Here is a 13,867-nt window from a genome sequence, read left to right on the forward strand (position 1 = left end):
ATGACTAAATTACAGTCATTTAAACAGTTAAAATGAGTTAGAGTGATATACAATTTATATTTTAATTTAAACAACTTTGTTCTATAAAACCATGGGTGTTTTAGGAAAAATAATTAAAACTCATATGAAGAAAATTGCACGAGGATTTTTTCACAGGATTTTGCATATAAATATAACAGTTATAACTACTACTAATAATTAACATTACTTTAAGTATGTGCTAAGTTAATGTTCTTTACATATTATCTCCTTTAATCTGCACAATAATGCTATCCTGTAGACACTAGTATTTGTTCTCATTTTACAGATGGGAAAAATTAACCTTAAGGAGGTTAAATACCTTATCCAATATCATAAAACTAGCATAGGATAATACCAGATTTAAAAGCAGTTCTGCATGACTCCAAAACCCAGGCTCTTACAGTGTACATTACTAACTTCATTTTTATTATTTAGTATACACTTGACAAGAAACATTTATTTATTCAAAAGGTATTAATTGATCACCTAATACATGTCTATTCCTATTAATCAGTGGGATACAGCAGAGATTAAACAGACTGATTTCCTGCCTTTATGGAGCTTACCTTTGGGTAGGGGAGACAAACTAATTGAACAAATACATTTATAATATATTAAATGAAAAAAGTAAAGCTAAGTTAGGAGATTATGGATTGTTTCTATTGAGGGTTGGTGGTTTCTATTTTATTTAGAGAAAGGCCTCTCTGATAAAGCTTGAATAAGTGAAGGTGTCAGCCTTACAGATATCTGGGGGCAGGCAGTGTGTTGTAGAAAGAACCCGCAAGACTCGAATGGAACTGGCATAGAATGTTCAAGAAAAAACAAGGCCAGTGTCGCTTCAATGGAATGAATGAGAGGAGTCTGGTAAGAGCTTAACTTGAAGACTTCATAGGAGAGTAGACGGTATGTGAACACTTTGGTCCCTGCAAAGACTGCCTCTTAATCTGAGCCTTGGAGCCAAGATGTGATAGAATCTTATTTCTACATTAACAGGATCAGTCAGGATGCTGTGTTGAATAAAGACGGTAGAAGCCAGTGTTGAAATGGGGAGACAGTGAGGAGACTACTGTCATTATTCACACCTCATTATGGGTTACGTCAGGGTAGTAATCTAACAAGATGGCGAGTTGTAGTTGAATTCTATAGATATTTTGAAGGCAATCACAGTAAGTCTTCTTGTGGATTAGATGTGGAATGTGAGAAAAAGAGAAGAGTCAATGATAATTATAAATTATTGGTCCTGAGTACCTTGAAGAAAGGAATTGTCAGTTATGGGGAAAATTCCAGGAGGAGCAGGACTGTGGTTGGTAATCAGTAGCTCCGTTTTGGACACGTTACTTTTGAGAGGCTTATAAGCACCCAATTGCAGATGTTGTGTATAAGATTGGATTCTGAGAAGCATAAATGAAAACGTTTGCAGTATGAATATGCTTGAATTTTATAACTTCCCCTTTCACAAAAGGAAACAATTCTATGAGCCATTATCAGTGATAAACCATGATGGAAATAAACAAATTTAACACTGCAGTAGAAGTGGAAGCCAGCTCATTAATTTGATACTTGTTTTTCATTATTAAGGCATAGAGAGAGGTATAATAAATAAACATAAGATATTTATTAGATATTTACAAGGGCTTTTTCTGGTAAAATCTAAATTCTACTCACCTGAAAAATATATATCTATAGAAACAGAGATTTACTGGCTCGAAGGTTGATTATCAGTAAATTAAACCTTGTGTTTTTAAAGTCATTTTCATTACTAATTAAACAAAGCTGTCACATTGTTAATTCTTAGATTCCTTAGCTCCTCTGCAAAGTCGATCATTTCTGACTCCACAAGTAATTATTCACCTTTGCTAATGTCAGAGCAATTCTAATTTATTTTTAATTTGAGAAATGAGCAGCTAATGAGAAAGTTTATATCAATATAAACAATCTGAAATAAAAGAGGATATTATGGAAAATTTGGAATTTCTATTTAATAGAAACATTTGGTGTTTCCATCTCAGGTAAGGTATAGAGGCTTTTGATTTTATAGTCTTTCCTAAAATTAAAATTACACAATTTTAAAAGTGGTTTTCCCTAAAGTGTTAACCAATAAATAAGGGTCATAATGGAATTAAAATATCTGAGTACCTTTCTAAGTTCTGATTGCCCCATACTTCATCCTCCCTTCACACTCCCCCGCTTGATAAGCACTATCTATTCCTACTACAAGCACAAGGTCCCATTTTCTGGGTGACCATTAATAATTGAATCATGATATTTCTTATTCCAAACTTCCCTTGGAGTGAAAATAAAAGTAATTTCAAACACCTACAAGTGTTAATGTACTAAATGGAATACAACCCAAATAGAATGGCATAGTGAAATAAAACTATAGATATAAGTATAAGCACAGGCTTACTTTTAATTATTTACAAATCTTGTAAAATGTTTGTAAGAGAAACAAGTGACTGTTGTTTTCCAGTGAATTATGATGTTTCTAAATCAAATGCTCCCTTATACCCTTAAGTGGTACCACATGTTTTTTGATGCCCTCGTGGTTTCAGTAAAGCAGGTAGTACCAATGCAAATGAAATAATAAGCCCAGATTTAGTTGCAACTCTTGTGATGTGGCCTAGTTCAGTGTTTCTCAAAATACAACGTGCCTCTGAGGATATTGCTAAAATGCAGAATCTGTTTTAATAGATTGGATTGGGCACTGAGATTTTGCATTTCTAACAAGCTCTCAGGTGATAGCTATGCCACTTGTCAAGGGCCATGCTCTGAAAAGTAAGGACTAAATCAACACTCCCCAAAGTTTGTCTCACCTAACTTTGAGATAGCTTGTGAAAAAAGACTGCTTTACCAGAAGTGGCGTGTTCTCTTCTCTCTTGGATTTTGTTGAATATTAGCACCAAAAAAATCACTTACCAAGGAAGCAAATGCAGTTTTGTTTTACTGTGGTAAGAAAAACCCACATATCATGATATCTACCCTATTAAATTTTTAGGTGTAGATTACACAGTACAGTTTTTTTAATTGTAAGCACAATGTTGTACGGCTGATCTCTAGAAACTTTTTGTCTTGCATAACTAAAACTTTATACCTATTGAACAGTAATTCCTTCTTTCCCCCTCCCCCAGCCACTGGCAGCCACCATTCTACTTTCTGTTTCTATGGGTTTGACTACTTTAGATACTTCATATAATTGGAGTCCAAGACCTATCCACTTCACTATCGAACACTTCAGAACGCTTGGAGCATATATAAGTAATGCTAATACGTAAGAATATGTTATTTATTGAAAGCAACTGAATTCCTACCAGATCTGCCATTAATGCATGAACAGTTTGGTATGGCATAGTCATGATTATCAAACTTATATTATCACAAAAGACTAAATATTTGTGAAATTTTAAAGTTAAATTTAAAATTTAAAATAAATATTTGGAAATTATAGGCATCATAGTATGGAGGGAAGGAAAACAACTTTTATAGTCAGGTGGACATGAATTTGATTCCCAACTTTGTCTCTTATACGACTTGCACTAATCAACTCAGGTAATATATTGAATCTTTTTAAGCCTCACTTTTCTTTCTCTGAAAAGAGTCTTTTGTAATATCACTGTTATAGAATTTTGATGACAATTAAAAATAACATCACGCCTTGTAGGTGGGCACTCAGTATATCAATAAACTGTAGTTCTTTTATGATTATCAATACCAAATGATGAAATATGAGGTTGGTGACTTCCACAAATAATGTGTTTATATTACTACTTAGACTCTGCCTGAACTGGGTCCTCAGTAAATATTATGAAGTAATGTAAAAACTCTACTCTGTGATTAAAATCATGTTTTGACATGCTTTATGAGCTCTTTTTATATTGATTTTTGATAATATGCTTTCAAAATTATTGGCAGATTTACTCTTTGTCTGTACTTCAAGCTGGATAATGGAAAATGTTTTATACCACTTTATTGAATTTACAATGGTTAGAGTAAAGCCACATTAATTAATGCTATGTCATTTTTGCAGGCTAGCAGGAACTGAGACAAAACATATGCCAAACTAAATATAATTATCATTAAAATGGCTCAAGCATGAGAAATAATCAAATGAGTCCTGAATTGTCTTATTCTTGTCAACAAAAGAAGATCATGCTTGTTTGCAAACATGCATTTTAATTGCTTTTCCCCCATTTTCTGAAATACAAGAGGTGTTTTAGGTCCCTATCATATTTTTCAAAACCTACACTGTCATAAATAATGAATCTGACTTTTAAAACTAAGTGATGAATGCTAAAAAAAAAAAATCTTATAGGAGGAATACCAGGTGCCCATCTCCCTAAAAAGCAATTACTTTTTCTTTCCAAATATATATTATTATATATATTCAATATCAGTAAGGTTATTATTATTCAATATCAGTAAGGTTTCTGATCAGTCATTCTCTTTAGAGTATGAATTCTTTCATCTAAGCTCAGTGAATCTGGGTTGAATTTAAGGAACAAATTTACCCAAGAAAGAGGTATTTTTACATAGGGATTTTATCCAACTCCTGCTCAGAAGGCCTTGGGTGAGCAGTAGTAAATATTTACCACTAACCCACAGCTGTAAGAAGAGGATCTAAAAAATTAGAGGATAGACAGAGAGAAGAGAAAGAAACTGAGAAAAAGTTTTCTATTCTCTAGAAAAAGAGCATAGAAGGAAACTGAAGGTTTTGAAGTAGTAATATAGGAGAAGTGCTGTAATCATAAAAGGCTTGGGGTAGAGTAGTTAATTGTAGACATTGATTAGGCCTTCACTTTGATGGACAAGGCATCTGCTCATGTGGTAGGAGCTGAGAGGTACCAATGAGGGAAAGCTAAGACTATATTCTCTGGATATCTGCTGGAATTCAGTTCTTCCAATTCCAATTAAACTATGACAGCTCCCTCAACAGATTTCTGTGAGAGTCAGATCTACACAGGACATATTCCTAGAAACACAGGCTGATTCTAGAAAATGTAGCCCTTTTCCTAATTTGATCAGGGCTGGTGTTCAGCAAATACATACTTTTTTGGCTCTATTAGCTATAAATTTATTGAAATACTCCCATGCTCTTTGATAAAAAGCTGAAGCCAGGGTTACCCACATGTCCCTTTTATATGCCTACTCAGCTTCATCTCTGGGTACTTCTGAATTCCTGAAATCAGGCAGATGAAGAGGCGATGTCTGGTACACCAGGACGTTCTGATATTCCAGCATTATGGCTGGTTGAACTTCAGACATGTAGGTCCCTGTGCCAAAGCAGTTATCAAATATTTTGGCTGTCGCCCTTGGGGAAGCATATTAATTCTGGACTTTTGAAGGAAAAGGGGTTTCAACGTTAATAAAAGCCAGAAATAGGCTCTAGGATGTAAGAATGGGACCAAAAGGGCCCAAAGCAGAATTTTGTCTAATTAGAGTTTGTCTGAGGACCATTAAAATGGGTGTGGCATCATTAAAATGAAGTTAAATTGGAAGCATATCTCAATTCATGAACTTAGGTTACAGCCATACTAAGGAGAAAAAGCAGTTATAATCTTTTTTTCTGTTATGTTGTCTTGGCCATTTACAAATACAACGAGTCATTCTCTTTTTTCTAACTAAGGTATTGTATTTCCAGTCAGTTTTAAAAATCAACATTCCCCAACTCATCTCCTGTCACTTCCTGAATTACAAAGCAAAATTCAGCCCTCTAGCCATGTTTGAACTTGATGAACTCTTTCATGACAAGATACCTTGGCCCATGCTGCCTCTTCTTCCTGGAATATCTGTCACCTTTTATTACACCAGTGACCCTTTCAATCTTCCAAAGTCAAATCAAATGACATCTCCAATGTGTATTCTCTACACATGGGATGTTTTACCTAACGTAGGTATAGTACAAATATGTGACAAATGAATTTTTTCAGACAAACTTTTTAAATAACTTTTACAAACTTTAAAGAGGAGGAGAAATGCATCCGCCTTTTTAGCATTACTTGTCAATTTTATTCAAAGAATAATGCTTCTAAAGTATTTTAAAAGAAGATAATTGTCTGAGTGAGAAATTAGACTGACCTACCTTATTATACTAAATAGTGAGTTTTAAGTGATTTTGGAATGAAAACTCCTTTTTCTTTCTAGTTATTTCTTTTTCATGCAATTGTCAACTTTCTGTATCTCTGTTTACATTTCAGACTAATGTTGTATGAATAAATATAAAAGTTCTAACTCTATGACCTGAATGAATCACTTCTCAAGTAAAATACAGACACCCTTCTGGAGAATGCCATTAAGTTAATTACAGTGCATTTCATAATTGAATAGACCCTGTTTCCCTTTATAATATAAAAAGTTAATTAATAGATATACAAGATAGAATTTTACTATCATAAGGTCTTTTTTTACTTACCTAAAAATAGTTTAAATTAACACTAAAATTGTATGTAGTATACTTTTATCAAAGAGTAAAGGGGCATGTTTTAAAATATAGTGAGGTTAGCGTGGAGTGATAAAACTAACAACCATGTTTTAGATATTTTTTCGTATAGCAAAGATTTTTGATCTTATATTTTTCATCTTGTATCACAGACGTATTACACACTAAATGCTATAATTTTGTGAGGGATAAAATATGATCTATTCTCTTAGTCGACTTACATCTAGCAATGAAACCCCACAGATACAAAGTTGATAAAGTTTATAAAATAATAATACATAGCAAATTCTAAGTGACAGGCACTATTTTAAGTGACCTGGGTAACAATAGGACTTGGTGGATACTCACAGTAACTCTATGAGGCAGGTGCCATTCATATCTCCGTTTTACAGATGAGAAAAATGAGATACAGAGATAAGAGTTGATTTGCCCAAGATCACTTGATAGTAAGTGATTGATCTGGGATACAAAGCCAAGCAGTGTAGCTCCAGAGTCTGTCTAGCTACAGTTTTATATCAGACATGAAAAGGGGAGGACCTCATCCATCAGAATGATGATTGCAAGAGAAGTTTCCAGACAGCAAGAGGAATCAGAACAGGGTTTTGAAGAATGAAAAAATTTGGGTTGATGAAGATCGTAAGTATGTGGCAGAGAAGGAAAAGGGAGGTAGCCATAAGTAAAGGAATTATAAGAACAAAGAAATTAAGTTTGGAAAATAAGACATATATTCCAGGGATCATAAACAGGGTAGTTAGACTAGACAGGAGTTTTTATTTAGAACTGTGAGGAAGATGAATATGTTTGCAGTGCTTTGCTGGATATTATTATTTGGCACTTTATGTCATTACCTCTATTAAAATAAAATTCATCCTTAAACTCATTTTCTACATAAATTGATTTTGGTATTGAAAATTATGGGTTTTTGAATCTTTATCATTCTTGTGATACTTTCTTCTCACTGACCCAATTTAGTATATACTAAGATATCATCATGTCATGAATTTACTTGCTACTCAAAGAGGACTATTTTTTTTTAACGGATGTATATAATTTGGACAACAATAAAAAACTTTCAGGTAAACTTTTCCTAGATAAGAGTACAAAATCTAAAAGCAACAGTTTATACCACTGTGTTCTTTTCAGGTAAACCAGTGATGATAGTGACAGAGTATATGGAAAATGGCTCTTTAGATACATTTTTAAAGGTAAGATATGAGACAAATGTAACTATTCAAAGTGTTATTCATATATTGACCATGATGTTGAAGTTGAAATCCAGCCACTTTAAAGCTAAATTTTAAATAGAAATATCTGGAGTCAGGATAATTATACTACAAAAATTAACTTTGGTTTGAAAATTATCCACTTCAGAAAATGTATATAAATCCAAATTACGTGTCTCTACAGTTTTATTTAAGTGTATGTTAATGTGCCCCCCCAAAAAAAAAAATAAAAGAGAGAAGGAAGGAAGGAGGAAAGGAAGTAAGGAAAGGAGAAAAAGAGAAGCTTTTATAGGTACTTAACTCTCTCTGAAGTAAGTCAGACAGAGAAAGACAAATATCATATGATATCGCTTATATGTGGAATCTAAAAAAATGGTACAATTGAACTTATTCACAAAACAGAAATAGAGTCACAGATGTAGAAAACAAACTTATGGTTACCAGGGGAGGAAATGGGGGGAGGGGAGATAAATTGGGAGATTGTGATTGACATATACACACTACACTACTATGTATAAAATAGATAACTAATAAGGACCTACTGTATAGCACAGGGAACTCTACTCAATACTCTGTAATGGCCTATATGGGAAAAGAATCTAAAAAAAAGTCAACATATGTATATGTGTAACTGATTCACTTTTCCGTACAGCAGAAACTAACACAACATTGTAAATCAACTATACTTCAATAAAAATTTTTAAAAAAAAGTACTTAACTCTCTCAAAGTATATAATATCAGGCAGAATAAGGAAAATGTCTAAAAAGTCCATGAAAATCATCTATATTAATGAAAGAGTCAAATAGACTCATAACTCATCTGAGGGCCAGTCACTACTTGTACCAGCAGAGTCATTATGTGATAACAGACAGTAGCCAATGTTGTCAGATCTTCTGGATTTTAGGAAAAGATTGTATTTTTAAATACGCAAGTCTTCAAATTTTAAACGTTGGCAATTCATTTTATTAATAAATAGCATGTGCTAGACAATGTAACATATTTGCAGGCCTGATTAAACCTGTAGTCTGGCAGCTTTTCACTTTCAATGTAGCAACTATTGCTATTGATTAAAAGTAATGGGACAGTGGCATTAATGACAATTATAAGAAGGGCCTGTGCATTGAATATGACAGGGGTCCACTGACAAGGCAAACTTCCCTTTCAATCTCCAGCCTCTACCAGACTCTGCTGCCAAATTTCTTATACATATATTTAAGTTCTTCAGTCTCTTAAGGTCACATCATTCCTTTATTTCAAAATAAGCTTCAGTTGAGCCTTGTTCTGTGTGTCTGCACCAAGTCCAGTGCCCTTGACAAAGACAGCAAGCTTGCAAGCAATGCTAACATTCTCCTGGTCATTGTTCAGTCCCTCCCTCCCCCATCTGCTACTGCAGATTCTCCCTTACTTCCTCTGGCCACTTCTTCCTTACCCCAATACGCCTATCCAGCCAGCTTCTTTTAAGTCATTTCAAAAATGTGCAGTGTTAACCCAAGGCAGGCACTAGGTTGAAGTGATGAAAACACTCCTCTGATGACTGAGAATAAAGGATTACAATGTAGAAAAGAGCAACTATAAGTGAGATTTTATCAAGGGCTCTCAAAGCCTTTATCTGCTTTGACCAAGCAGAGGACTGTTACGCATTATCAAGTTAACTATCTATTGCTTAACTTTTTCCATTCTCCTTCAGATAGAAATTGCATATGAATTTGGTAGTAGTATATATTAATTTGGGGATTGAAGGGAGATCCTTTCATATTTTCCCTTAGTGATTGGGGTTGTAGGACTAATATTTCTGTATAATCTTTACAGAAAAATGACGGGCAGTTCACTGTGATCCAGCTGGTTGGTATGCTGAGAGGCATTGCTGCAGGAATGAAGTACCTTTCTGACATGGGCTATGTGCATAGAGACCTTGCTGCCAGAAACATCTTAATCAATAGTAACCTTGTGTGCAAAGTGTCTGACTTTGGGCTTTCCAGGATACTGGAAGATGATCCTGAGGCAGCCTACACCACTAGGGTAAGAGCTAACAGAATGAATTTCTGAAATACTAGACTAGAGACATTTAATATTTAAAGATTTTAAAGGAAATAGAAAAAAGAAAAAGAAAGAAAGAAAGAAAAGAAAAAAGAAAGAAATTCCTCCAATATAGGAAGAAAGAGAGAGAAAAAGGGGAAGGTGGATTAAAAAAATCCAGATAACTCTCCTTGTTAGGTATCAGAAAATTCAAATATTAAATTCAGATAAGCCAAATATTCACTTTATGAGTCTTAGTAGTTCATTTTTTCCTTGCAGATACTGAAAATAAAAAGTTTGAGTTCAGAGTGGATACAACTCATAAAAATCATATAGAGTATTAAACATAAAAGAAAAAGTTAAAGAGAGAATCTCCTGCATTAAAAGCAATAAATATATTATATATACATATATTAACATTACTGGTGGTATTTTAATGCCTAATTTCTTTTATACTATGTAAACTGTTAAGCCCACATCTATGGAAAATTGGTCACTAATTCACATTGTCATAATTAGCATAAATCAACACCCTTTTCCAGCAAAGTAATTGCTTCCTGAATTGCTGTTGTATAATTGACAGTTTTTTCTGTGGAAAACTGGGGGAATTGATGCAACAGAATTTTCTGGACAGTCTATGTATTGCACTTCTGGAGTTTTAATCCCTTTTAATAAACTACATTTGTTTAATTCTAAATCTTCTGAAGGGCATCAAGATATCCTCAATGTTTAAACTTCTTATGAAGACAGGAATTTATCATTATATCTTTTTATATCTATACAATGTGGCTAACTTTTGTTTCAATGCAGAATACTTTTGTCATCTCTTATTCTTATGATAGATGTTACACATTTTCTTATTTAATTCAACGTTTTAAAATTACTTCTATTCATAGTCTAACAATAAACTATTTATAGATTATAAGGCTGTTTTTTTTTTCATTGTTGCATTGTGATTTATGGATAGTTAAGGATTATACTATGCTGAACATCATGAGTAACTTATCTGAGCAAACAAAGTCTTCAAATTGTCAGCTTAATAAATCAATAAATTAATTGGTGGAATATCCCTTTCCTTCTAGACCTAATTATTATTGTCATCATTTGAGTTAAATGAAACCTCAATTAGGAATTCTCCTGGGATTAGAGTTACACTTAATAAACTTGGCCTAAGCAAGATTGGGGTTATAGAAAAATCCATTCCCAGCATGATTGGTTGGTGTCTCAGTTAAATGCATAAAATAAATTTGTCAAGGTCTGTGTGAATGTGTCGTGCTGGTGGAGAGGGAGGGGGAGAGGAGCCAGAGATCCTGAGACCCTCAAGACTTACTCCTGAGAAATGGGGTTTGGCAGCACTTCGTGGAAAATCCATATACTGAGAGATGAGCCAATAAGGGAACTTCAGATAATATTGATGTCCAATATGATGGTCAGAGGGCCAGGAGAAAATTTCTAGGCTGAAGTTTAAAGTAATCGACAAATTACAATTTCAAGAAGAATTGTAGTAATTATAGATGATCCCAGTGCCACATAGCCAGGCCTAATGATGTGATCTTGCCTATGAATAATTAATTAACAAAAGCTATGTTTCAGGAAAGTCTTCTCAATGTGGTGCTACCATAAGGAGCAAATAATTCAAACTAGTTTCAATAATTCAAACTAACATCAACTCAGAACAATTTTAAGCAGTACATGAAATTGTTATTTCTTCATATATCCTGAAACTTTGGTTCATAAAGAAAGTTTAAGTCCCATTTTTTCTAGTTTGTGAATTAATTTTTTTTTCTTCCTGCAAAACAGGAATGCATATATTAGTCTTTTTACAGGAAAATATTAAAAACACACACTTCTCTCTTTCTCTCTTTTAAAATATATTTGCTTATGGATGAAATGTTTGGTTGCATTGATTTTTCTTCTTTTAAAAATGAGGAGAAAAAAGTTTACCCTGAAAGGGGTGGGATATAAAAGTGTTATCATGTAAAGTAGGAGAAAACTTACCAAATCATTGTTTTTATCATGTAAAAACCCCAAACTTGATAATGTTGTAAGTTTTCCCCCGTAATCTAATTTTAATAATTTTTAATTTGGTTGAATCTCATTTAGATACTTACCTTTTAGGTTAAAAACAAAACAAAACAAAACAGTTTGACCAAACACACACAAAAATATGACAATGGGAAATAAGAGAAATCAAGTCTAAAAGAAATTGCACGGTGTCAGGAGAAAGTATAACTAAGTTTTTAATATATCTGATTTTCATGCTTGTCTTATTAACTTTTAAACTTCTCATGGTTACATTCAGCAATCAAGACTTTCTATTTACAGTCCCTATATTAAAGGAAAAAGGAACCCTGGGAATTTGAGTCCTTTACTTTCTGTTAGAAAGTCATGAAAGTATACCTTATTGATTTGCCTGACTGCCTGCTTTCCCCACTTAGAGCTGCCATCCTGATACTGTAATTGAGATGTGGGTCCTGTATGTGTTCCAGTAGTCAAACAGAATTTAAACTAGAAAGAGTCCAGACAGCCAATTAGTAGTCAGCCTACAAGTGCTTATGGGCTGAGATATGTGAAAAGAGACTGTATGCTGTCAAACAGATTCACTTAAAAATGCTACATCTCTTTCTAGATCTTTTCAGTGAGGAAGCAGTATCCCTAGATACATTTGAAGTATGTGGGAATTTTTTTCTTCTTTTTCAATTGTAGGGAGGCAAAATTCCAATCAGATGGACTGCCCCAGAAGCTATAGCTTTCCGAAAGTTTACCTCTGCCAGTGATGTCTGGAGCTATGGGATCGTGATGTGGGAGGTTGTGTCTTATGGAGAGAGACCCTACTGGGAGATGACCAACCAAGATGTAAGTATGGAACTACTCCCCCTAAAGTTTGAATTGAAACAGTTAGTTCTCTGAGTCGGGAGACTATATATGTGTGTGTGTGTGTGTGTGTGTGTGTGTGTATTTCTGAAAATGACAGTTGCTTAAAAAAATGAAATACTCTTTGCTTAACCTCTGATCTGTTTTGTTGTTATTAAAATCCTTTATGCAGAAGCTCAAAATAAGTTAGTACAAAGGAAAGTAAGTTACTGTTATATAAAAGCTTGCCAGACAGTTCTAGCAGCACTGTAGTGCTGTGTCACTCGTTTTATGTCAGTATCATTTTAAAAAATGAAGAAAGAGCCATCAAAGAATGAATGCTGACAGACAAGTTTTTATGACATGCACTTGATAAAGGGAGCTAAAACTCCAAACCAAAAGGGTGAATGATATTGATTTAATAGTGGATGCTCTTAGAGGATAAAAAGAAATAATCTGTTTCTTTACATTAAAAAAATGTAGGAAGAGTAATATTGTCTATTTAATTTGGGGAAAAAAAACAGATTTTTTTCCCACATGGAGAAATAATTCAGGCTTAGAATAATAGAATCCTGGAATTAAAGAAACCATGAAAGAATCTTCTATTCAAGTTCAGAATGCTGCCTGACTACATGGCTCTTTGGTTTTTGCCTTTGTAATTTTCCATCGTTACTATTCAATATAGCCCTTTCTATTTTGGACTGCATTGAAATTTGATATTTTTTCTTCAAATAATTATAAAAGCTATCTTTTATTGAGCCCTTACTATATGCCATACTCTGTTTTAAATGATTTACCAACTAATAGCTCATTACTTCTTTATATAAAAACCAGTATAATGAACAGTCTTAACTAAATACCATGCTGATTTAAAACATTTCTTTTTTTCTCCAATTATTTCTTTCATCCATGCTCTGTAAAATCTCCTGCTTCTATGCCTTCAGGGATTATTAGACAGGTGCTTTAGCTCTCCAGCTGCATTTTGGTGAATCAACAGTACCATGCCAGTAGTTGACTCACTTTCAGATATAAAAATCCAAGTCCAATCTAAATCAGAGTCAATCCTATATCCATTTCAAAGTGTTTTCCACAACTGCAGGGCCAACCTGACCCTAAGTAGCAAGATTGGGAAGGAAGAATTGTCAGATTCTTGCCTTCCTCTCTGTAAGGTCCTTAAGAGGAGGATGTGCTCCAACTGAGATGTCCCAGAGTTCCTCACGCTTGCCGCCTGCTCCCCACTTCACAGCCTCTTATGGTACCTTACACATGTCTGCTTCGCCTGAGGAAAGCACATCCTTGTTTGATGTTCTACCAGTCTTC

The 13,867-nt window shown here is 33.9% G+C and overlaps 1 protein-coding gene across 4 annotated transcripts in view; it reads left to right on the top strand.

Annotated features, from left to right (window-relative positions):
• The window catches only part of EPHA5 (EPH receptor A5), a 313,241-nt gene that overhangs the window by 276,187 nt on the left and 23,187 nt on the right, over nt 1–13,867 (top strand). For all 4 annotated transcript variants that reach the window (XM_068542188.1, XM_068542190.1, XM_068542189.1 and 1 more), the window contains 3 exons: nt 7,598–7,659; nt 9,488–9,697; nt 12,401–12,550. In XM_068542188.1, the coding sequence (XP_068398289.1) occupies nt 7,598–7,659; nt 9,488–9,697; nt 12,401–12,550 (422 nt within the window). The remainder of the gene's footprint in view (nt 1–7,597; nt 7,660–9,487; nt 9,698–12,400; nt 12,551–13,867) is intronic.

This window comes from Eschrichtius robustus, chromosome 4 (genome assembly GCF_028021215.1).
Source record: "Eschrichtius robustus isolate mEscRob2 chromosome 4, mEscRob2.pri, whole genome shotgun sequence".
Taxonomy (NCBI): Eukaryota; Metazoa; Chordata; class Mammalia; order Artiodactyla; family Eschrichtiidae; genus Eschrichtius; species Eschrichtius robustus.